General features: G+C 37.6%; 1 protein-coding gene across 1 annotated transcript in view; it reads right to left on the reverse strand.

Annotated features, from left to right (window-relative positions):
* Nucleotides 1–26097, reverse strand: part of TTC28 (tetratricopeptide repeat domain 28) — a 614295-nt gene that overhangs the window by 277497 nt on the left and 310701 nt on the right. The window contains 3 exon segments of the mRNA XM_032394986.1: nucleotides 14582–14712; nucleotides 15644–15916; nucleotides 25333–25480. Of these exon segments, the coding sequence (XP_032250877.1) occupies nucleotides 14582–14712; nucleotides 15644–15916; nucleotides 25333–25480 (552 nt within the window).

Consider the following 26097-nt stretch of genomic DNA (forward strand, 5'->3'; position numbering starts at 1 on the left):
GCAGAGATAGCAGCATCCAGTGAAATGTATTCCACATGGGTAAGCTCCCACCAAGAGACTGATCACTAGAATTACTGGTTATCCCTCTTTCACCACCAAGTCCTTTATTCTTTAAATTTTCTAATATCTTATGGTGAGAAATTACAAAGATACAGGAAAGTTTTAAGAATTATATGGTGTATATATATTCATCAGAATATAAAGATTCTGCAATCACTAACAATTTGCTAAATGTGCTTCACCTAGAAAGTTCATTCACATCCCTTCTCAGTCAATCCCCGCCCCTACTTTGACTCCCAAAGGCAACCACTGATCTGTTTTCCCCACAGATTAGTTTTGCTTGTTCTAGAACTTGTTGCTAAGGCAATCATAAAACACATTCTCTTCTGCTTTTTACTTCTTTTACACAATCTCATGTTTCTGAGATTCATCCACATGGCTGCATATGTTTTACAACAATGTGGTGGGTTATATATCCATGCTTCCACTGAGAAACACTTGGGCTATTCTTAGATTTTGCTATTATGAATAAAACCACTATGAACATTCTTGTACAAGTCCTTTTGCAGACTTATGTTTTCCATTCTCTGGGGAGTGGACTTGGTGGATCAAAGGGTCAGTATATGTTTAGATTTTAAAGAAACTGCAATACCTTTTCCTAAAGTGGTTTTACCATTCACATTTCCAACATAGGAGAATCAAATATGCGACATCCATGTATGCCTTATATCCTACAATTTGATGTTGTAATTGTTGCTTTCAACAGCCATATGCATATTTTTTAAATTATTAGGAAAAAAGTAAAAGCAGTATTTTATATTTACCAGCATATTTATTATTTGTGGTGCTACTCCTCTTTTCCTAAAGATTTGAGTTTCCATTTTATACCATTTCCCATCAGCCTGAAAATCCTCCCTCAACCTTTCTTATAGTGCAAGTCTGTTGATATTTTTCTTGGTTTTCACTTCTCTTTAAATATCTTTATTTTGCTTTCATTCTTGAAAATTATTTTTGCTCATTCTTGAATTCTGGGCTGACAGGGTTTTGTGTGTTTTCCTTTCATCATTTTGAAAATTTTGTTTTGTCTTCGGGACTCTATTATTTCTCATAAGAAATCAGCCATCATTAGTATAGTTGGTCCCTCTTTGTGTAATAGGTCATCTTTCCCTGGTTACTTTCAAGATTTTTTTTCTTTATAATTGGCTTATAGTCATTTCCCTATAAATTGCATAGATGTAGCTTCCTTTGTATTTATTCTGTTTGAGGTTAGCTGAATTTTTAGAATCTGTAAATTTATTTTTACAAAATTTAGGGAAATTTTAGCCACTATTTCTACAAGTGTTTTTCCCCCCATTATTCTCTTTATCTTTCTGCAACATATATGTGTGTGTGTGTGTATATATATATATATATATGTTAAGACCCTTTGTCCAACAAGACACTGAGGTTCTGTTAATTCTTTTCAATCTATTTCCTCTCATTTTCAGATTAGATCATTTCAACTGACCTATCTTCAAGTTGATACCTCCTTCTCTGTCATCTCCAATATTCAATTAAACCCATTCAGTGAGGGCGGCTGGGTGGCTCAATCAGCTAAGTATCCAACTCTTGATTTCAGCTTGGGTCATGATCTCAGGGTTGTGGGATCGAGCCCTGAGTCACAGGTTCCGCACTGGGCAGGGAGCCTGCTTAGAATTCTCTCTCTCTCCCCCTCTGCCTCTGCCCTACCTGCCCCCCTCCTTAAATAAAAAGAAAAACAACAATCCATTCAGGGAATGTTTTCATTTCAGATATTGTACTTTTCGGTGCTAAAATTTTCATTTTGCTTTCTTTACTTTCTTGTAGTTCTATTCCTCTACTGAGATTTTCTATCTATTCATTATGAGCATATTTTACTTTCCAGATTTGAACATAGTTATAATAACTGTTTAAAAATTCCTATTAATTCCAACCTTTGGGTCATCTTGGGGTTGGTCTCATTGAATGCCTTTTTTCTCTTCAGTATAAATCATTTTCCAGTTTCTTCATATGTCCAATAATTTTAGAATATATCCTGAACATTGTGAATGATACATTGTACACATTCAGGACTTTGTTATATTTCCCTACAGAGTATCAACTTTTTTGTTTTTGCAGGCAGTTAACCCTAAGAAACTCAAACACAAAACTGCCCTAAAGTGAGGAGCAGCTGAAATCTCTCCAGTTCCTTCAGCCTTAGCCAAGTTGTTTGGAATCCACCCTCATATGCTTACTGCAGAAATTACCCAGAGATTTGATAAGAATTTATACACAGAATCTGGGGCTTTTCTATGTAGATACCTCCTTTCCAGGATTTCCTCCTTACTTTCCGGTTACTGTTGTGAGGCCAACTAGGTCCTCTGATCCCACAACCAATAAGGCTACAGGTTTCTATATATATTTCAGTACCATTGTGGGGTATGGTGCTGGCACTCTGGCAATAAAGACATTAAAAATAGGAAATTATTACTTACAATAGCCAAATTATGGAAGCAGCCCAAGTGTCTATCTATAGATGAAGAGATAAAGAAGATGTGGTATACATATACAATGGAATATTACTCATCCACAAAAAAGAATGAAATCTTGCCACTTGCAACAACATGGATGGATCTAGAGAGTATAATGCTAAGTGAAATAAGCCAGAGAAAGACAAATACCATTTGAGTTCACTCATATGTGGAATTTAGGAAACAAATGAACAAAGGAAATGGAGAGAGAGAGACAAACCAAAAACAGATTCTTAACTATAGAGAGCAAACTGATGGTTACCAGAGGGGAGGTGGGTGGGGGGGATGCATTAAACAGGTGAAGGGGATTAAAAGTGCACTTATTTTGATGAGCACTGAGTAATATACGGAATTGCTGAATCACTATATTGTATACTTGAAACTAATATAACACTATATTTTAAATACACTGGAATTAAAATTTTTTAAAAAACAGGAAATTCATCTAGTGTTATTCCCTTCCTCCAGGTGTTAATTCTCCTTCAATTTCTGCTAGTTTTTGGTCACTCTCCAGTACCTCCATGTAATTGTTTGTTTTATATTTTTCCCAAAGTTCTCAGTTGTTATATGTGGCTGAGCTACTTTGCCATTATCTGAAGCAGAATCTTCCTCCCTCTTTCCCTGTAGTATCTACCAGAAAATACAGATGATTCTAGTATAAATAGCAGGTACTATGGAAAAATGAAGGTGGTCTGTGATTCACACTGATGCACTTTTTGCCTTCTGATTAATGTTTAGAGCTACATAAAACTTTAGTTGCACTAGTCAATAAAACTTTAGATAACAGAAATTTTTTTCTATGATATCTGATATGGTAGCCACTAAACACACAGGCTACTGAACACTTAAAATGTGGTTACTGTGACTGGGGAATTGACTTGTTTACCTTAATTCTAATTAATTTAATTTAATATAACTATTTGGCTACTACACTGGACAGTAAAACATCATCTTATCTGGTCTTCCTGTTTACAGATGGTGAGCCAGCAAGAACTGGGCTTCCAGAAAGGTCTGCCCATAATATATGGCCACTAGTAGCAAAACCAGGATTCAAATTTAGATCTCCTCATTCCTAGTCTGAGGTTTCTTCTACTCTGTAGAAGAGACTGTAAAACACTATGGCTGGAAGAGGATACCCAAAAATATAATGGGTGAAGTGATGATAAAGCAGAATTTGAAAAAATTAGTTGGAGAATGGAACAGCTAAGGGCAGAATGATTTGCAAACATATCAGACATTACACATACATACACACATATTCACTGGGTGTGCAATTTCTTTTGAGGCAATAACTATTTTATCAGTATGAGAAAAAGAGCTTTTTTATAACTCATTACAGGCTCAAAAGCTCTGGCTCAGCTAATTTATAATACAAAGTACAAAGAGCACAATCAAGAAATTGATGTCCTATCTCCATTCTTCACAAGTGTCTACTTTCCAACTCTTCAGTGATTTGAAGAGTTACAGCTTAAGAATCTTATTTGTTTCTTAAAAGCCTGTAAGATACACACCACTGAAAACGTTGCCAAGCATTCCCCTCCTGAACTTAATATTCCCTAAGAGGATATGGTTCTCTGCTAAAATGGAATGCTTTTTACCTTTTAACCTACTCTCCTGTACTACTGGTAGTAGAATAAGTATTTCACTACATTCTTTGTGTGTGTGTATGTGTGTGTGTGTGTGTCACCCCCCCCCCCCACAAATCTTTGTGTGGACTTCATACTAATATACTCATACACACAGTGTAGAAAATGCTGCAAAAAGGTCCAAGAAAAATAGCACTGTTTTCAGAGAAAGTGCTGTGGTCGGGATGATGTCATCAAAAATTGTCTAATTAATTTCCTGTAGCTACATCCTAAAGGAAATCTAGAAGGATCAATTTTCTCAAAAAGTCAAGTAGTCCTTGGCAGGGAGGGGGAAGTAACTGTTCCTATGAACCCAGAGGTTCATAAGTTAATAATGATTATAATTTACCTTTAATCTTCAAAATCACAAAGAATGAAATTTCACTTTAAAAAATCTTTTCTAAAGGGGCGCCTGGGTGGCTCAGTCGTTACGCGTCTGCCTTCGGCTCAGGTCATGACCCCGGGGTCCTGGGATAGAGCCCCGCATCGGGCTCCCTGCTCCGCGGGAAGCCTGCTTCTCCCTCTCCCACTCCCCCTGCTTGTGTTCCGTCTCTCACTGTGTCTCTCTCTGTCAAATAAATAAATAAAATCTTTTTTAAAAAAAAAATCTTTTCTATGGTAGATATTACCAGAATATAAAAAGTATCCTTTGGACTGTAAACTTTAGATTTTAGTTACTGACACAAAGTACCTGCAGAAAAGAAAAGTAAACTTAGTTGGTATTTACAACTGGGCTTCCATAAGTCTTCCTCTCCAGCTCTGAACAAAATGAAGACCACCATTCATAAGAACCAAGGAGATAACAGGACTCTTAATCTACTATAAGCCTCAATGTTTTTCCTCCAGGCTAATAAGCATTTATTGACACTGGACTGGAACACTGCAGATGGTCTGCCAGAATGCTTGAGCTCCTTGAGGGCAAGAACAATGGCATATCTATCTTTATACCCAAAGGCATTAGAGCATCTGGGACACAGTAAGCAGTAAACACATGTTGAATGAGGGCATGAATGAGATTATCAATATAAATAAGCTATTCTCCTTTCCCTCCAGAAGCTGCCAATTATACAATGGGAAGAAGACTACTATTACAAACGGTAAGTACCATAACTGAGGTATCACTAGGGGCTACGCTTTGCCAATCAATTTGAAAAAAAAAAAAAACACTAAACTAAAAGATTAATATCAAGGGCTTATGGGCTTAGAACAACCTTTTTGGTGTGCAATTTGGGAAAATCTTTTAATTTAAAATGTGTATAATAGCTGTGTACCCAGCAATTCCACTTGCTAGACACTACTCTACTCCTAATATATACAAAGTGACTTGTACAAGGTCTTTTTTATGGCAACCATGCTTGTAAAAGGGGAAGAAAAAAAAATCTCCCTCAACATTCCTTCAGCAGATGAATGGTACAACCATAATACTGTCACTACATAGAAGTTCAAAAAAATGTGGTTGATCTACATGTGCTAACATGAAAAGAGGTTTAAGACTATTGAGTGAAAAAACCATTTGGAAAACAATATCATATTCCCACACATGAAAAAGAAAACCATAAGAGAAAATGGGCTAGAGCCATGCTGCCTAATATAAATAATTTAAACTTTCTAGTAACCACATAAAAATATAAAACAAGAAAAGTGGAATTAATAACATTTTATTTAATCCAATGTATCAAAAATATTATTATATTTTATTATTATTATTTTTTAAAGATTTCATTCATTCACTTGACAGAGAGAGACACAGCGAGAGAGGGAACACAAGCAGGGGGAGTGGGAGAGGGAGAAGCAGGCTTCCCGCTGAGCAAGGAGCCTGATGTGGGGCTCGATCCCAGGACCCTGGGATCATGACCTGAGCCGAAGGCAGACACTTAACGACTGAGCCACCCAGGCGCCCCATATTATATTTTAGTCAATGTAAAAACTTAGTAAAGAGATATTTGGGGTTTTTTTTTCTTTCTAAGTCCTCAAAGTTCAGTGTGTATTTTACATTTACAGTACATCTCAATTCAAACTATTCACATTTCAAATGCTCAACAGCCACACGCAGTAGTGGCTACCACAGTGGACAGTATTGTAGGTCTAGAAGGGAAATACTTCAAACTGGTAACAGGGGTTACTTCTGGAAAGAATAATATTTTAATCTTTTACATCAATAACTAACTCACATATTACTTATATAATGGTAAAAATATAAGAATAAAAAACAAAGTAGTATGGGCATATGAATGGCTGAGCAAATAAACCTGTTCCAAGGGTTGCTGAATATCTGGGTCAAGGAAGAGAAGCAGGAAAAAATGAAATTTTAAAATGTCGCTTACAATAGAGAACAAACTGGTGGTTACCAGAGGGAAGGTGGGGGGGGGTGAAACTGGTGAAGGGGATTAAGAGCACACTTACCATGATGAGCACTGAGTATAGAATTGTTGATTCACTATATTGTACACTTGAAACTAATATAACACTGTATGTTAATTACACTAGAATTCAAAAATAAATAAAACACTAGTGAATTAAAAGAAAAAAATAATAAAATACCATTTACAACAGCATGCATATATGCACACGCACACACCTAAAACCTAAGGATAAAACTATAGAAAGATATGCGATAGTTCTACATTGAAAACCATAAAACATTGCTGAAATAGATTTTACAAGGCCTAAATAAATGGAGAAATATACCAAGTTCATGGACTATGAGATTCAAATATATTTATGGATTTGATGCTATCCCAACCAAAATTCCAGCAGGATGTTTGAGTGAAGGATGGGGAAACCATGAGCTAATTCTAAAATATATACATTTACTTACATGTATATAAATGTAAAGAACCTGGAATACCCAAAGCAATCTCAAAGAAAAACAAAGCTACTAGAAGTATATGATCAGAATTCCAGACTTATTAAAAAGATGCAGTAATTAGGCAATATGCTATTGGCATCAAGATAGACAAAGAGATCAACAGCGCAGAAAAGAGAGTCCTTTATATACCTCATACCTGACTTAAGACAAAAGCAGCACACAGTGCAGTCTTGTGGAATATTCAGTACTGGGTCAACTGGATATTCATATGAGGGGAAAAGCTGAACTTTGATCCCTACCCCAAACCAAACACAAATGTAAATTCCAAGTGGCAGACCTAAATGCAAAAGGTAAAACAATAAAGGCTCATAGAAGAATATTTTCATGACATTGGGATACACAAACATTTTCTTAAACAGAACACAAAAGGCACTAACCATTAAAAAAAGGGGGGGGATTGGTAAATTGGGCTCCACCAAGATTTATATGATAATGGGTAAAAAAGATAAAAATTGAAAAAGAGAGCTTTCATGATGCAGAGATGATTTAATGAAACCTGAATACGGAAAATCTTGCTGAGGGTTCAAAGATGGGGTCTTCTATGCAGAGGGCCTAGAACGAGTAATGATACAGAGGGTAAAATATAAAGCATGTTTAACAAAGTATGGTAAGTAGGCTTGTATGAACAGATGATAAGGTGTATGCCATACAGAGTAGTTAAAGTGATGGGAAAAGATTATGAAGGGATTTGGACTTTATTCTGAAGGCAAGAGAAAGCTATCAAGGGCTCTTAAGCAGGAAAATTGCATGATCAGAACTAAGTCTTCAAGGGAGAACTCAAAAGATCTCTGTAGGTGATGGATCAAATCGAGAAGAAACGAGAATCAGGGCAGAGTTAAAACAGATTTCACAAATTACAGTATTTACATCCTCCAGTGTGACAAGAGGTACACAAACTTACCTAACAAATAAACAGCACTTTTTCCAAGCGTAGTCAGTTTACCTGACTATCTGGGGGAAAACAATTTTACACTGAATTAAGCTCTGATATTACATAGGCATATGCAACTGCATACGAATCATTTAAATGATGGTGACAACAGTAATGCCAATAATAACAGTAGCACCATGTTTGAATTCTTATTGTGTCTCAGGCACTGTGCTAAGGATATACTTTATATGAACTCATTTAATCTTTACAACAATAAGCAAAGCAATTACTATTACAATCACTTACAGAATTATCTACTCAGATATTTGTGTTTCCATGTTCTTTTTACTTTTTATTTATCTGCTATTAAGCCTTCACAATCCCTTACATTGCTGATGATATAACTTGGTGCAACTACTTTGGAAAGCTGGTAAAAATCTAATAAATCTAAACATATATAGGACCGAATGCTTAATAGATACAAGTGCTGATATTTCCCAAAAGATATGTACAAGAATGTTTATTAGCAGCTTTTTCAAAACAGCCAAAAATTGGAAACAACTCCCATGTCCACCACACTTAGAAGAGTTTATATAAGTTTCAGGATCACATGGTAATAAGTGGTGGAGCCAAAGTTCAAGTTTGTCTAGTATCTAAGTTCTCACTCTCATCCACACTGCACTGTACTTGAAAGAAATTACCTACTTATGGCAGCAACTTCAGGCTGCTTCATAGGTCCAAGTAGTAGACACCCTCTCCTCTTTACTTGGAAGAGAGTACATGTTAGAAAGTGTGGGAAGTTCTACAAGGGTCCAGGCAAAAGATGGCACAGCAGAAAGCAGGAGCCAGAAAAGAGATTGCCAGAAAAAAGAGAACCCAGTAACAAGCCAAACATGGGATTTAGGCGGCTTGGACAAGAGGACAAACAGCAAATGCAGATGCAGGCACAGACTGAGGGCTAAGTTAGGCATACGGAATCGAAGGTGGGTGTCCAGGAGGCAACTGGATAAAGAAATATGATGCTCAGGAGAGAAATCAGACTAATAAAAAAAACTTCAGAGTCATCAGCATATTTGCATATCAGATTCCCTGAATAGAGAACAACATCGTTAATACAACATAATTTATGCACTCTTCTGACAATTAATATTGGCTCATAGGAAGGTCTCTGTGGGCACCTGAAATTAATTTTCAAACCATTAAAGCAGATAGGTTAGTTAGAATGAAAAATTCCCATGGAGAAGGTATCACCTCCCCTATTAAGTATCTGAGAGTAATTGTATAGAAGAAAAACCTATTGTTTTTTAAGGTAAGTGGACAAAGTGGTTCCAGGCTGCTATGTCACTATTTGGGAAAATATTAAAAGGTACTAGAGTCAAAAATGTAAAATGCAGAAAGATGTAGCTTGTTATTCTTACAGTCACAGCATTCACAATGGTTAGTTTTTGTTTCAAAAGGCAGTTTCCTATTATTTTATTTCAATATCAAAATAATGCAAAACGGAAACCAAGGTACAATTTGAGGTCACAGATACAATGTTAAGAATAGGATAATCATAAAAAGTACATTTTCTGAACTTTTTGTACTCAAGAGGAAGAGTGATACTTTTGGGGAGAGTTTTCAAAGTTCTAACCAGTGTAATAATTAAGAGGAAAAAAAGTAGGAATATAACATAAGGAAACAAATCCACAAAACTATCATTATTTGCAAAAAAATTCCCATTACAAGAAAATTCATAAGAATCAACAAAAAATTATGAGCGATGAGAGAATTTTCACATGGTCAAAACATGCAAAACATGTAAAACAAACACCCTTCCTATATGCCATCAATACTCTTCCTAAAAGTGTAGATCACAAAAGGGCATAAAAAGTGAAATGCAAGAACAGATCAGGCTCCTGAATAGAAGACCGACTATTGAAAAGACATCAATTTATCCATAATTATATGCAAATTCCAACAAAAATACCAATGCAAGAGTTTCCAAAATTTGACAAAATGATTTTAAAGTTTATTTGGGGGTAGTGAGGGGAGACAAGGATATCCTAGACATTTTTTTCAAAAGAATAATGTTATGAAACTTATAGCAGATGTAAAATGCAGAATGAAGCAACGACAATTAAAACTTTGCATTAGAGCACGAACTGTCCCAACAGCTCACTGGGCTGATATAGCAAGGCCCAGGATCAAATCAATACAAAATAACCAACATCAAAAACAAACAGGGCGCCTGGGTGGCTCAGTTGGTTAAGCGACTGCCTTCGGCTCAGGTCATGATCCTGGAGTCCCGGGATCGAGTCCCGCATCGGGCTCCCTGCTCAGCAGGGAGTCTGCTTCTCCCTCTCCCGCTCCCCCCTCTTGTGCTCTTTCTCTCTCTCACTCTCTCTCTCAAATAAATAAATAAATAAAATCTTTAAAAAAACAAACAAACAAACAAAAAAACACATAAAAAAATAAAATAACCAACATCACAACAGAAAAAAATAGGATGAGAATTAAAGTCTTTATAAAAGACATTTTTAAAAATAGTCAGCCCTGGGGTGCCTGGGTAGCTCAAAGTTGGTTAAGCATCCAACTCTTGATTTTGGCTCAGGTCATGATCTCAGGATCATGAGATCGAGCCCTGAATGGGGCTCTGCGCTCAGTGTGGAGTCTGCTTGAGATTCTCTCTCTCCCTCTTCCTCTGCCCCTCCCCTGCCTCTCTCTCTCTCTCATAAATCTTAGAGAAAAAAAAAAATAGCCCCAACAGCAATCAAAGAAATGCAAAGTAAAACAGTAAGATATCACTTCTTTTTTACTTATCAATTTGACTTTTTAGTTTATTTTAGTAATTATTTAGAATTGCCTAGTGTTAGCCCGTGCAGGGAAATGGAATATCTGATACATTGCTGGTAGGACTAAAAACAGATACAGCCTTTCTGAGAGCTATTTAGCAGTAAGTATCAGAAGCCTTAATATGTTTTTTCCAAGCAAGCCCACTTTTAATAATTTAGCCAAAGGAAATGATGGGAGATATGTTCAAAGATTTATTTACAAAGATGTTTTTCCAGATTTTATAATACCAAAAATTTTGAAGCAAACTAAATGTATTACAGTAGGGGTATAGATGAAATAATTTGTAATCAAACCATAAGACTTTCAGTAGAACATTTAATAAAATATAGAAATGTATAAAACTTAAGTGAAAATATATTAATGAAAAAACAAGTTATAAAAGTATCACAATAGGATTTCAATTTTTGTTTGGATAGGTCTAAACAATCATTTTGTACATATATGACCAAAAGATTATACCCAAAATATTAAAAGGATGATAGGCTTATGGTTGGTTATTTTTTTTTTTTTTTTTGAAGATTTTATTTATTTATTTGACAGAGAGAGACGCAGCGAGAGAGGAAACACAAGCAGGGGGAGTGGGAGAGGGAGAAGCAGGCTTCTGCTGAGCAGGGAGCCCAATGCGGGGCTCGATCCCAGGACCCTGGGATCATGACCTGAGCCAAAGGCAGACGCTTAACAACTGAGCCACCCAGGCGCCCATGGTTGGTTATTTTAATGAATTTTTCATATAACTGGATAAAACTAATAAATATTACCTTTTAAAAAAAACTAAGCCTGTGACCATAATGAATAGGATGGTAGAAAATAGTATCTGATCTTTGCTAACAGTATGAACTATTTCATCCCTCATGAGTGATATAAGGGATCACATGACTAATATGCTAACCAAATTTAGAAGCCTACACCTCACCCAGGGGCCAACTTGAGTTCCACCTGTTTCACAAAGCTCCCACAAGTCTATACCATTCTCTTCTGGAATTCGAGAATCTTGTCAGTGATTAAAGAGAATGTTTTTATTTATTGCTCAAGCATTGTTTTGATATTTTTGTTATATTAAAGTTCCGTCTCAAAGAGGACATAAGCCCCTCCAGGGGAGTGACCCCAACCCACTGCCTAGACCCAGAACCCTCAGCACAGTGCTATGCACATGTTAGGTGCTTTACGAGCAGACGTCACACTTACCTGAATTACATCACAGAAGACTGGCCAACTAAAACTTTGAAACTGAATGAAATACATATTATTGCAATAGTTCTCCTTGGGCATTTTCTATGTTCCTGTAAGTTCTGGACCAATATTAACTCTAGTCTTAACAACTACTGGCTGGTTTCAGGAATGTGGGAATAAAGATTTCCAGCTAAATGCAGATAGACAAGCAGCAGCACTCAAACACAACCTTAAAAATTAAGAGAAAAGGTAAGAAAACAACATTAAATTCTCAAGAAAATGAATAGTACCAAGGCACCTGGGTGGCTCAGTTGGTTAAGCGACTGCCTTCGGCTCAGGTCATGATCCTGGAGTCCCGGGATCGAGTTCCGCATCGGGCTCCCTGCTCAGCAGGGAGTCTGCTTCTCCCTCTGACCCTCCCCCCTCTCATGCTCTCTCTCTATCTCATTCTCTCTCTCAAATAAATAAAATCTTTAAAAAAAAGAAAAGAAAAGAAAAGGAAAGAAAAAGAAAATGAATAGTACCCTATGATTCCAGAGGCAAATACAAAAGAAGAGACACAGTGAGAGAAAGGAGAAATTCTACAGGTCAGTCTAGAAATCAGATAAATATGTCAACACAGAGCAGGAGCATGGGCTAGACAGAACACCCAGAAAGAAGGCTTCTGTGGTGGCCAACCTATGGCTAACCGGCTACCAGGATGGGTAACAGTGAAAGTGGAACAGGCAGAAGAGGATTGTAAAAATTACTCAAATTTTGATAATGAGAAACTTTGAAGAGAAAATTAATGGAAAAAAAAATTAATGGGATTTTTCAACTTGGAAAAGGAGAGGCCACAGGCCATTAATTATGGTAGTTGAACATTCTCTATCTAGTCCCAGAAGGGTAAAATCAGTCTTACTTATACATAAGGAGGGTTTCCCAATAGGCAGGCTTGTGAACTACTGTAGTGGTGGTTAAGCAGAGGCCAACAGAGGGGGAGACAGGGCATCTGTGGCAGGCGGGAATTCCAGGAGGGGAAGATTTGGGGAGGGAACTGGTTCCAATACTATCTCAAGGTCCCTTCCATCCTTATAATCAATGATTTCTTAATAACTTATTGTACAGCAAAGGTGTATAAAACCTAGAAAACACAGGCTAAAGAAAATTACACTATTAAGAATAGGGAAGGCAGAAAATTTTCACTTCTCCTTTTTAATACCTATGATAATCCTATGTCCTAATTACAAGTCTTTCTACCCCATCCAGTAATTGGGCTAATATATATGCATCCCAAAGGTCAGGAAAATAGAGTATAAATGCAGCTCTTGATATATTTATAGCCATCCGAGTCTTCACTAAATGGCCCTATCTAGACAAGTAAGCTGTTTTAGTTCTTAAACCTGGCTCTCACTTAATGCCATCAGTATATCTGTGTCTAGAAGTTTGATCCCTCTTTTCATTCTCTTAACATCAGGAAGTCAGATCATCTGGCTTATAAGAATTGTTTGTAAACTAAGAGTAAATAGGCAAAGAGAAAAGTATTTAGGTAACTCTCTTGAGAATAAAATCACCTAAAGTCGATCTCCCTTGAATGATATATTTGGCAGCTTTCAAAGGCTTTTTTCTGACACCCATGGATGAGAGAGACTTTATGGAAGTCTCTCCCCTTCCCAAGGGGAGATTCCAGCACACCATTAAAACAAAGGTTTTTTTCTTCCCCAATTCCTTCCTAGTGACTGACCATGTTCTAGAGACTCAAAGATGCTAGGTCATTTAAATAATAAAATTAATCTCTATAATGTCCCACAGTGAAATTCTAAGATGTAACTAAGTATATTTCCCAATACATAGATTGATTCATAAATTTGCTGTTGCTTCTATTACCCTTCTCTTTCTTGTTAATAATATTATATTAGAAGCTACCATTTATGGAATTCCAAGTACCATTCTAGGCACATATATATTATTTAAAATCCTATCACAATTGTGTATGGAATAAATACAATCATTATTTTCTAAGTAAGAAAACAGAGGCAAAGAGGAGCTAAGTAATAATTTCCCTAAGATCCCAGAGCCAGAAAGTACTATCCCCAGGGATTCCAATCTGGGTCTGTTTCACTCCAAACCCCACCCTCTCTCCACTTTGCAAGCACTCTCTCATCATGCTGCATCTACTGGATATCAACTCTCTTAGAACTAACATTCCATTTCTCTAATAAAGATAGGATGATATTCTTTATCATTATAATTCATGTCTCTCAATCAGACTTAATATGCTTCTACCACCTGAGTTAAAAATCCACCAAAGAAATATCATGAAGAGCTTGGAGTAATAATACCCCAACTCAAATAAAGCAAATGTGTGCTTCTTTAATTTAAAGGATATATCATGAAGATATAGTTTTTTGTTAATTTTACACGGGTCTCCTCCTTTTATATTTGAATAGAATGAGAGCCATGCAGCTGAGCAATGCAAGCTGTTAGATCCTGAGGTCAGAGACCAAGTCTTTCAATTCTATAGCCCCAAGGTCTATACGTGGTAGACATTCAACACCTGATCGTCGATTAAAGATAGAGGCAATGATTATCAACTTCTAAAAGTAACATTTTAGGGTACCTAAAACATGTTGAACAGCAAAAAAGACTCCATGTTTCAAAAAAAAAAAAAAAAAAGTTTTTGGTCTGCAGGTAAACTTCCTACCTCTCGATCCTTGAGTTTCATGGCGAGCACCAACTGATGCCTGTGGTTAGTGAGAGCCTCCCGATAATTTCCTTTGGAGAAGAATGCAGAGCCCAGATTCCCATGAGCTCGGCATTCTCCTGTCTGGTCACCTGAGTTGGATTTTAAAAAAAGATAAAATTTCTCTTAAGTTATAGTGTTAATTATAATTTATAATGCCCATCTTAATTTAAGAACCACAGATTTGCTAAGATTTCATTTGCCTTCTTTTAGAAAAGTATTTTCTTCTACAAGACTGTGTAGTAAGTTATGGTCCTAGAACTTAAAGCTCTGGACATTACTGTTGTTATAACATACAACTACATTCAGGGACATAGGTATCCTGGAAATGAGAGGTTAAAGACCTTGACACAAACCAGCTGCTATGAATCACCTCAATGCTCTGCTAATGACCTCTGGTTCTGAACAACCATCAGCTTGTTGATTCAGTCATTTAACTAAACCCACTATGATATGTTGCTTCTTTAAAAGTGTGCTGATGATAGATTTACTGTATCTCTTCTCTTATTGCAATGCTGCAAGTCACTGAATAATCACTGTAACAATGATCATAATCATAAGCCACACTTATTTTACAAATGAGGAAATGGTAGCACTGAGAGTTGAGGCAACTTGCAGAAGGTCATATGGCTAGTAAGGGGCAGAACCAGGATTCTAAACTCAGCCATTAACCACTGCACTGTACTGTTACCTCTGACAAAAATGCTGATGCATTCTAAGGTAGGCAAAAATTAAAATTAAGATGAAAGATTCACCCATCAATACTATCATTTGGGATATTACATCTGTGAGCCCAAATCTCTGAAGAGGGCAATGAATATGTTAATCCACGTATCTTGGCCCTTTGGGAGCCTTGGTATCTTCTTATAAGAAAAGCGCTGAAGACCTAAGTACTCTAAAACACAAAACGTTTTAGTGAGACACACTCACTTTTCATTGCATATGTTATTCCTATCCATGTCAGGCTAATCAGCTTTCTTTATTTCCTTTCTGTATTGAAATAAAAGAAAGAAGCAACCCTACCTAAGGTCTTGGCTACATCCAAGTCCTGCTGCATGTAGCCGGTACTCTTCTCTGTGTTTCCAAGAGACCAGTAAGCACTGCTCAGGGCAGAGAAAACAGAACCTCTCAGTTTGAGGCTGCAGGTGCCAATCTTGAGAGCGGCTTCTAAGACAACCACAGAGGCCCCATGATGGCCAGCCGTCAGGAGTTCCTGCCCAACCACAGACACGACCACAAAGGGGCTCTTGTCCAGTTTCATTTTCTGAAGCTGCTGATAAGTGGGCTCGAGGGAGTCTGGGGGAAAAAAAAGAAGGAAACAAGAGAATGTAGGATGATATACAAAACAATCTTTTGTAATATGCTCTAGAAACAAACGTGTATCATACCTCTTTATGGGCCGTTTCAAGTACAAACTCTTCAACCTTTAATCTAGCACCAACCCCAGGGTCCACTTATCCATAAAACTCCATAACCCCAGCCTCAGTCCGGTAGGTAATCTCCCTCTCCCTACTGCACATGTGTAAGCTACACACACCTTCTCTTCTGGTCTTTCTTTGAATATGACATGCCACTTTCCCTGAACAGTTCTCCCTCCTCCATCCCTCCGTCTTCTCAAAATCTTATAAACACATCCCTCAAGTTCAGACTCCACCATATGGTATCCTCAGGCCCTCCAGCCCACCTGACTCTTTGTATCTAAACTTCGGCCGCATTTTTTGGAGTAGGTATTGCTGTTTGACCCTTAACTATTTTAGAATTGTCCCATGTGTGTTAATTTTTAAGACACTTCCCCAGCTAAATGGGAAGACTGCTGTAGAGTGTTAATGCTTTACAATAATGCCATAGCAATTGTCACAATATGGGCACTATATTGAAAACTTGCCATTGCCACATAGGTGATAGTCCCTAACACATCTGGCGTTCAATAAATGTTCGTGCAATCTGAATCTTAATGGCTGATTAATAAGACTCCATCTACCTTTTCCCTGGAAGATGCAATAAAAGAAGCTCTCCCCACAAAAGCCCCATCATCCTCACTGCAACCCAGCGTCCAGTGCTGCTTCTAAGACCAGGATGACCACATAAAAAAGTATTATCAGTTTTTGTTGGGGTGACAAATGAAACCATAAGAAAAAAATCATCTGAACTTACTAAGGTAAGACAGAAGACAAAATGAATGTTGATCTCATTTTATTGTCATGTGGTGTCTGGAAAGGACACAGACTGGGGGGTCAGAAAGCCACAAAGAGATTCTTTCCACCTGAAGCTAGGTTTGAACGTGGATGACCTCTAAGTGCCTCCTCCCCCTTCTCCCATTTTGTTAAAGACAATTGCAGAGCCAATGACTATAACTACAATGATGTGGCACTTACAACGCATTTGTTAGCTTTCCTGAAAAACTGTTTCACATTAGTTGTTCCACTGTGCATCTGTAAAAAAACTATTAAAAGCCTGGTCTCTTTAAATTTTGAATATCTCAGCCAACGGTACTGCATTAAAATGTAATTTTTACAATTTGACTTTGAATTTCAACTCTACACTGAGGAGCTCTCGTCTGAATCAACATTACCACAGAAACCTCGAAACCTATTGATGCCTAAAGCATTTTTCCCCTTCAATCAGATCACTAAACAGAGAACAAAGAACATTTTTACACCTGTCAAGATGCAAGTGTGCGTAGTACCAGTAAACACTAGCTAACCAATAGGGTTAAATACAGGCACAAGAACCCAGGAATTACTAGAATAGAAAAGAACAGTACCATACTGAAATCAATGTGAGCAGAATTTGGTGGTACCCGCTGATGGGTTTGGCAGCCAATGATGATCCCATTAGCATCCCACCAGACAATTAGCAGAAGCAAAAATAACAGAATTTTGGAGCTGAAAAGACCTTTAAAATACCCATTTTAGCAATGATGCATCTAAGTATTGAAATGATTCACCCAAGGTCAGACAGCTTGGGACAGAGCCAAGACAAGAACCCACTGCAGGGCTCTAAGGCCAGGCTCTCTGCTGCCGTACCAGGCAAAATTCTTAGTTGTTGACAAAAGAAACCAATCTTGGCTGGTTATAAGTAGAAAAGAAATGCACTGAGGAGCTACTGCCAAGGGCGAAAAAGCAGGCCTCCAGACCCACAGTCAAAAATCATGCTACAAAAGCTCCGTAAGTGAAAGCAACATGACTGTCGCAACTAAACACAGGACACGACAGCTTCCAATGCTGCCCCTGCCATCACTGAACGCCACCTTTAGAAAACAGACGCCACGACTGCCAACCAACACCACCAGAACAAATTCTGTGCTGTCTTTTCTTCTTTGAACCTTTAGCTCCTGACTCAAAGGTGGGTCCTAGCTGCAAAGGAGGATGGGAACATTAGGATCTGATGATTTCAGCTTTTACAGTGGAAGGCAGGAGGCAGAAGTAGAACATAGGGAATTCCCAAAACACAGGAAGAGCATTCAGATGTGGAGAGCCCAAAATGACTAACAGCCAACAAAGATACCATGCTTTAGCTGGTGATTTTTTTTTTTAACCATAGCAACCATGGCCAAGTTCAAAAAAGGAGCCTTCTAATTGAGCCTCTAAAACTACATAATGTTAGAAAGAAGAGAGAACATTGCCACAATTCGAGGACTGAGAGAAATACCTGGAAATGCCCTACCAAAAAAAAAAAAAAAGAAAGAAAAGAAAAGAAATCTTCAATTGTACAAATTTTCACTAAATAAAAACGAAGTTGAGGGAACAAGAGGTAAAAGAACAAATTTCCATTTGCAATATATTGGAAAGAGACTATAAATACATTAACAGATAAATTAAATGCAAGCTCATATACATACATGTTATAAGAGTCTGGAAAAGGGAGTGACTATTAAGGGTAATCAGAAAACTTCATGGAAATATAACTTGATTTCTTGAAGAAAGGGTAGGTAGGACTTAGACAAGTCTTTGCTTTTACTTTTTCTGAGAGTAGAGGGTATCTTAGGCAGAAGTTTTGTCCTAAACAAAGGTGCCAGGAAAAGATAGGCACATGGAATGATAGAGAATAGGCCAGCTTGAAGGGACCAGAGAATATTATAAGGAAGGAAGCAGATGTGGAATTATGGAGAAAATACTCAGCGAAGGATAAACAGACCTGGATTTCAAAGCCACACAGCTTCAATCTCCTCGCTTTGTCAAATGTATAGATTGTGATTCTGGTGATGGTTACATAAATCTATACACGTTATAGATATGCCTATGTCTGTACATACTTGCATACATGTATGCATAAACATGTACATATGTACACGTGTACATCTATGTGACACATATATATGTGCACAGATATGTTCACAAAAGTCCATTTCACTTTCTGTAAATTTAAATTTTTAATGCCAAATTTCTCTGCTTTGGGCTGTAATTATGTCTCATTGGTCCACACTCATTAGTCGGAAGCTCCAGTTAGTAGGTATACATGCTTGTGATAAATAAAAGTGGTAGGACAAGGGTTTTTTTTGGTGTATAAAAACTAAAGGCTAGATTAGCTATCTCTGAGATTCTTTCCAACTCTACTATTCTATTACTCTAATTCCTATTCTAGAGTAAACTTAGACTATTAGCGAAGGGGACTAATTTTGTGATTTTAATCAGGCCAGGTGAAACAGATCTGCCAGCCTGTGGCTGTTAAGATGTTTTTCCTTGGGCGCCTGGGTGGCTCAGTTGATTAAGCGACTGCCTTCAGCTCAGGTCATGATCCTGGAGTCCCTGGATCAAGTCCCGCATCGGGCTCCCTGCTCGGCAGGGAGTCTGCTTCTCCCTCTGACCCTCCCCTCTCTCATGTGCTCTCTCTCATTCTCTCTCTCTCAAATAAATAAATAAAATCTTTTTAAAAAAAAGATGTTTTTCCTTCTAGGAACTATGCACGATACATGAAATAGCCAATGTTAAACCAACTCCGTAAGAATGCAGAGGGCCTCTGCAACATTCACTGGATACCACTTATGTGCTTTCAAAATGTATAAGCTTTAAGAATTTAAGATGAACGAAGTCACATTTCCTGACATTTGAAGAGCCTGTAGGAACATAGTAGAGGCTATTAATAAACAATCTCACTCAGCTAAGAGATAGACTATATTTCATCAGTTCTGAGATACACATTTATTCACATATTAACATCCGTGGATTTGGGATTTAATATCTCTGAACACAATGGTGCCTCAGTGATCTGTCACTTCTATGTCTAAATGGGTCCAACAGAGCTCTTTCAGTTTATATAAAATAAAAAGTTAAATGACAAGAAAGAATTGTGTCATCATTTAAACATCAGCATTTTTTTAGTATTATATAATATAATGATACAACTCTCAATCCAGAATTCTTAGCATTGGTAGGATGTGCTATGGGCCCCCAAATGAGCAAAGTGCTAACTCTACCCACATAGGTCTGGGAATGCTTTCCAGAGGAAGTGACATCTAAAGAGAAATTGAAGATATAAGAAACCAGCGTTTTCCAGGAACTGCAGGTTGTTTTAGTTGGGGGTATCTTGGAGATGAGAATGAAAGGGAGGAAAGATCTCTTATACTAGGAGGCTGGCCTCTATCCTATAAGCAATGGGGGAAACAGAATTATGAATAAGAGAATGACCAATCAGACTTACATTTTAGAAAGCTCATTCTGGGAGGAAAGCAAAGCATGGATTGGTTTAGGAGAGATAAAAGCCAGGAGAACCAGTTAGAAGCAAAGCCCTGAATTTTCAGTGACAAAACAAATGGAGAACAAAGAATAAATTTCAGACATAGAACAAAAAAATTTATAGAATTTGAGGAATAAATGCATTTAACAGACACAATGCCTTATTCCAAAGGAATAATACTCTACTCATGGTCTCCTATGGATCACCTTCAAGGTAATTAACATTTTCACAGATCTCAATTTGTCTATGGCACTATGAAAACCAGGAGCCTTCCAGTACCCTTGTAACATTTCCATACACACATGATTTAAAAAGCTTCAATTTTCCTAAAAACCTGGTGATACCACTACCAATTATTCTTGGATACATCATAAAAATATAGTATTGCACTGCAAATCTAGGAGCCTGACAGAAACAATTCTGAAATAAATCTCCAAAACAGTGATCCAAAGAGAGAACAGCAATTAATGAAAGGTAAGAAAATAAGCAAAGTATTATGAGGGTAAAGTACTCCCAAAAAGCAAAATTTAGAGGTGAGGTTCATTACATTCTCTTAATTTTAATATTCACCTTTTTAAAAATTTTTTTAAAAGATTCTATTTATTTATTTGTCAGAGAGAGAGAGCACAAGCAGGGGGAGTGGCAGGCAGAGGGAGAAGCAGGCTTCCTGCCGAGCAAGGAGCCGGATGCGGGACTCAATCCCTGAGCCGAAGGCAGACGCTTAACTGACTGAGCCACCAAGGCGTCCCTTTTCTTAGGGTAATTCCTTAAAGAGGCAATTAAATTAAATACCACTTGGCTTGTCACAAAAGGACAACTATTGCATGATTCCACTTATATGAGGTACCTAGAGGAGTTATATTCACAGAGACAGAAAATAGCATGGAAGTTGCCATGAGCCAGGGGGAGGAGGAGTGGTGAATTATTATTTAATGGGGACAGAGTATCAATTTGGGAAAATGAGAAAGTTCTGGAGATGGATGGTGGTGATGGTTGTACAACACTGTAGATAATGTTACTGTACATAATGTCATTGAATTGTATAATTAAAAATGGTTAAAATGGTCAATTTTATGTTACACATATTTTACCACAATTAGAAAACTTTGGGTTTATACAAAAAGTAAAACTTAACCCTCCTCAAAAAAAAAAAAGAAAAGAAAAGATGGGGCGCCTGGGTGGCTCAGTTCGTTAAGCGTCTGCCTGAGGCTTGGGTCATGATCTCAGGGTCCTGGGATCCAGTCTGGCATAGAGCTCCCTGCTCAGCGGGGAGCCTGCTTCTCCCTCCCTCTCTGCTGTTTCCCCTGCTTGTGTGTGTGTGTGTGCGTGCATGTGCGTGCGTGTGCACGTGCGCACACACACAATTTCTCTCTGTCAAATAAATAAAATCTTTAAAAAAAAGAAAAAAGAAAGGAAAAGAAAAACAACTGACATGTTTAGCACTTTGTCTAAGCCATTTCACATTTTCCCAGGTTTGTCTGTATATCATTCCAAAAGTATTCAAAGGCCTTCCATAGAAATAAAGGTAGAAAATACAGAAGTCAGAGTGAGTAGAAAGTAAGGGAAAGACAAAAAAAAAAAAAAAACCCTCAGTACACAGACAGGCAGACTGTAAGCCCTAACCCATTTCCTAAAGGTGGCCAGGACATTTTCAGGCCCTACACTTCACAGAGGAAGAAGCAAAAGGATAAAGATCACTTCTAAAATTCCCAGACCATTTAAATAAAAATACAGCAACACTCAGGAGAAATGCAGCTTTCCCTGGCACTGGGGCCTGAGACAAGAGGACCACGCGGGCGGTGCGGTGTTCATTCCACACCCAGGCCACTGTGCCTGTCATAAATACAAGAGCAGGATTAATATGGCTGCTACGTGCTCCTCAGTGAGAAGTGTAACACACTGAAGCGGGGAAGGTGGCCGGCAAGGGCCAGCTTATACCTTCTAGCGGCAGATTCTCAAAACAATACTAGGAGGTATATATTGTCATTTCCCTCTTACAGGTAAGGACTGAGGTGTAGAGAAAGGAAACAACCTTGCTCAGTCGATGCAATAGCAAATGGCAGCCCTGGGATTAGATTTCAATCTTTTTCTAACAGAACATTTCAGAAACAGGCCTCCTGTGAAGTGATTGCCACCTAAAAGAAAATCAAAGGGAAAGAATTCTCTGAGAGTGGGTGGCAATTAGGCAAATAAAAGGTGAGCCCCAACTTGACCCTGAGAGAAAAAGCTTATACATTCCACAGCCATTTTCCACCAGCACTCCATAAAATTAGCTTCCCTGGATCCTCTGGAGCTGGTAGAAACACCACGACAGGTGATAGCCCATAAATGTAATAGTCTTTAGATTACCAAATTAACGGGAGGAGAGAAAATATACACAAGAGAACCCTCAGCAAGAAGCAGCCCTGGCGTCTTTAGAGGAAGAAATAAAGGTAAACTCAATCTCACTTTGTAATTATATTATTGCATTTGGTTGGCAGTGGTACTATGCTCTACCATGCAAATTTGCATAAACATTTATAAGATACAATGAACTGAAATTGCTGAAAGGCCACCTGAAAAGGAGAAATGGAAAACAGGAAAAGGATAACAGGAAAAAGCGTATCATTTTATATTTATATTTATTTTTATACTTTCATTAGCGATTTAGGGAAATACAGTATATATAAGGATGTAAATATATCTGCAGGAGAGGTAGTTGCACTGCTATCCTGGTTGGTGAACATGAGTGAAACCATAAAGTAATGATTTACTAAAGTAAATAGACTTAATTCAGTTAGCACTATAAGCAACAATATAAAAAAATCAGGTAAGTTTCAATATGGATAAATATAACATATTTATTTGGGAACAGGGACATATTGATGTGAATCGGCCCTACCTTTAAAAAAGAATGAAATCTTGAAACTTCCCCAGAAGGCCAAACCACAGGCACGCTTGTGCACATCACTGGAGCTTTGTTTCCTTACAGAAGTACCTGGACTAGGGAGCTTCCTCTGTTGCATTGAAGGATTACAAAACAAAAACAATTGCTACAACAAGAGATCAGACCTCTACGTAAAGTGTGTGAAGTGACCCAAACTGCACAGCAACGCAACAACAGCACGAACTTAGAGAGCTAGATAGGCTACAATAAACAGTGGGTAAAAAATGGGCAGCAAATGATGACAGGTTTTGTGAACTACAACCATATGACAAAAAGAGAGGTCATTAAGATGTGAGATGATGCCTAGAACAACACTGTGCAAAGCAAAGTCTTATCTATAAAATGTTGATAAGAGAAACCCACTTGGAATAGACATGGTGGTAAAGGCAATGCTAAAAATAAATGAGATAAATCAAATTGCCTTAAGGAAAGAGGAGAAAATATTGAAGCGCTCCAGGCACCTGTAAGATGCAGCTTTCCCCAGGGTCAGCCTTAGGTCACTCAGTGTAAGATGGGAAAGAACATGGCACAGAAAACCCTAAGGGGGACGGCAGCACTGAGCGATTCTCGCAGTGCAGGGAAGACTTCCTTACATTTATCTAAACAAATTGCTTCAAAGGCAAAATGGTAAGTATGATTCTGCTGATCTCAACACATTCACTCCAGGATTCTAAGGCAGCAGCAGAAACACCTCAGAATAAAGAAGTGATATCTTCATGAACTACATAAAAAAAATGTTCCATGTAAATTGCTTGCAGAAGGGTATAGGAAGAGAATGAGAAAATGCCAGAAAATGGCAAGGAGAGACAGATTGATTTTTTTTGTTGTTGTCCACTTCCCCCCGCAAGCCCCGGAGCTCCAAAGCGCATCTGCTCTAAGTCAGAGTTTATTAGCAGCAGGTCCCCCAGTGGGAGAAGCCATTAGGTTCCTACAGGCAAAGACTCAGCTTTGTATGGGGTTATAAAATCACATGTGGAGAGATTTCCTTATCACTTTTTTTCTAAAACATGCAACCTTCCACTTCCAGGAAAATATTTTTTATAGCTATGAATCACCCAGAGACTACATGAGTCCCATTTAGTTCACCAAACTTTTACTTAGCATTTATTTTGAGCCAAGTACTGTACTAGCCGATATATTAAAACTATATAATGCCACAAATATTTTCAAAACTAGATACAATGTCTAATGATACTGCCATCAAACTTTTTAGGTTCATTCAAAAACAGACCATTTCAGAGATAAAACAGAGTTGTGCTTGACAGAATCTAATTAACATGGAACATTGTTAGCTGTCTACTATTGGACGTCAACCCACCTGAGTGTCTCCACTTACTGCAAAGATGGTACCGGGTGCATCCTTTCAGCCCAATCTGTCTGAGGGCTGCCGCAAAAATCAATGTTCTTCAAAGTGAAGCCAATCGGTTTTGGGCCTTAGAACTCCTTCCAACCTCCAGTACTATTTTCAACCCATTGTTCTTCCAGAATACCAATTGTATAAAATAGAAGTAACAACAGGAGAAAACCATATAAACTAGTGTCTGTCTTTTCTCTTTCCTTTTAATTCAACATAATCTTTTCATGTTCCTCTGAAAAATGCTAGACACGGCCTACAGTTAGATCCACGTTCCCTTTTATGAAATATTAGAATATCTAATATCTTCTCTTATTTGATTATTTCTAGATCTAGATCTAGATTATTTCTAGATGGCATATTGGTCCAACTGAGTAAATCAATTTATTTCTAGAGGTGTTGTGATTTAGAGGTACAGAATCTTAAAACTATTTTTTTTTAAAAAAAGTATTCTTTAGATAACCCTGAAATCCAGAGAAGTTAATTCATTCACACACAGTCATACAGTTTATGAAAAATAAAAAAAATATATAATCCAAGTCGATAAGCTTCTGGGCCAGTGGCCTTACCACCATCCCATTCCACCTCATTAACATGAGCTACTGGCAGTGATTCTTGATCCTCCTTTGTGTAAAATATCCAATCTTGGCAAATTTGATAACCTATCAGTTTTCAGTGGCTGAGTCCAAAGTCTTCAAAGGCTAGAAATGTCCTACTTTAAATTACTGTCAGACCAAATACTTTCATCATATTTACCTCTCATGGGAGATTTCATGGCAGCTTCTACCATCCCCACCAGAAGTTGGAGACTCTTGGGGTCCTGAGCCAGTCCAGAGGCAAAAGCTGCCAGGGCATCGGCATGACGTCCGAGGTACTGGAGGGCAACACCCTGTCGGAAGTATGCCTGGAAATAAAGAAAAGATAATGCGTGTTTACTTATACACTATGCTCCAAGAAGGCTGATGGTGATTCTTTATTACAACAACTGGTCAGCAGACCTAAGATGGAGATTGTCTTGGTTCAAAAACCTAGTAAACAGTTTGAAATCAATTCTGATTTCTTCCATCATAAAATGTGAGCATCCTTCTTCAAGGAAATTATATTTAAAACTTTCACTCTTTTCACTTCTAGAACATTTATTAATTCTACCACATTCTTTGGCATTTATTTACAAATTGCTTTTTTTGAATGATTTTAAAAATATTTTTTATCCTATCTTTAACAACATAAACTCCTCAAAGACAGGTGTTTGGAGATTTTTCTATATCTCACCAAAGTATCTGGTATGGTGCAAGATAAATGAGAGACACTCAAATTCCATTTATTTCAAATTTTCCCTTTTTATATAATTAAAGGGAAAAAATCAATGTGTGATGGTTATTAAGATAATTTTAATAATGAGTAATATAACATGGCTACATTTAATGTGGTGTTTCAGACATAATATTTAAAAGTTGTTATCTAAAACATGTGTGCTTCACTCAGAAACAAAATAAGATTATTGCCCTTTGTGTTCTTTAA

Source organism: Phoca vitulina, unplaced genomic scaffold (assembly GCF_004348235.1).
Source record: "Phoca vitulina isolate PV1807 unplaced genomic scaffold, GSC_HSeal_1.0 scaffold82, whole genome shotgun sequence".
NCBI classification, from domain to species: Eukaryota; Metazoa; Chordata; class Mammalia; order Carnivora; family Phocidae; genus Phoca; species Phoca vitulina.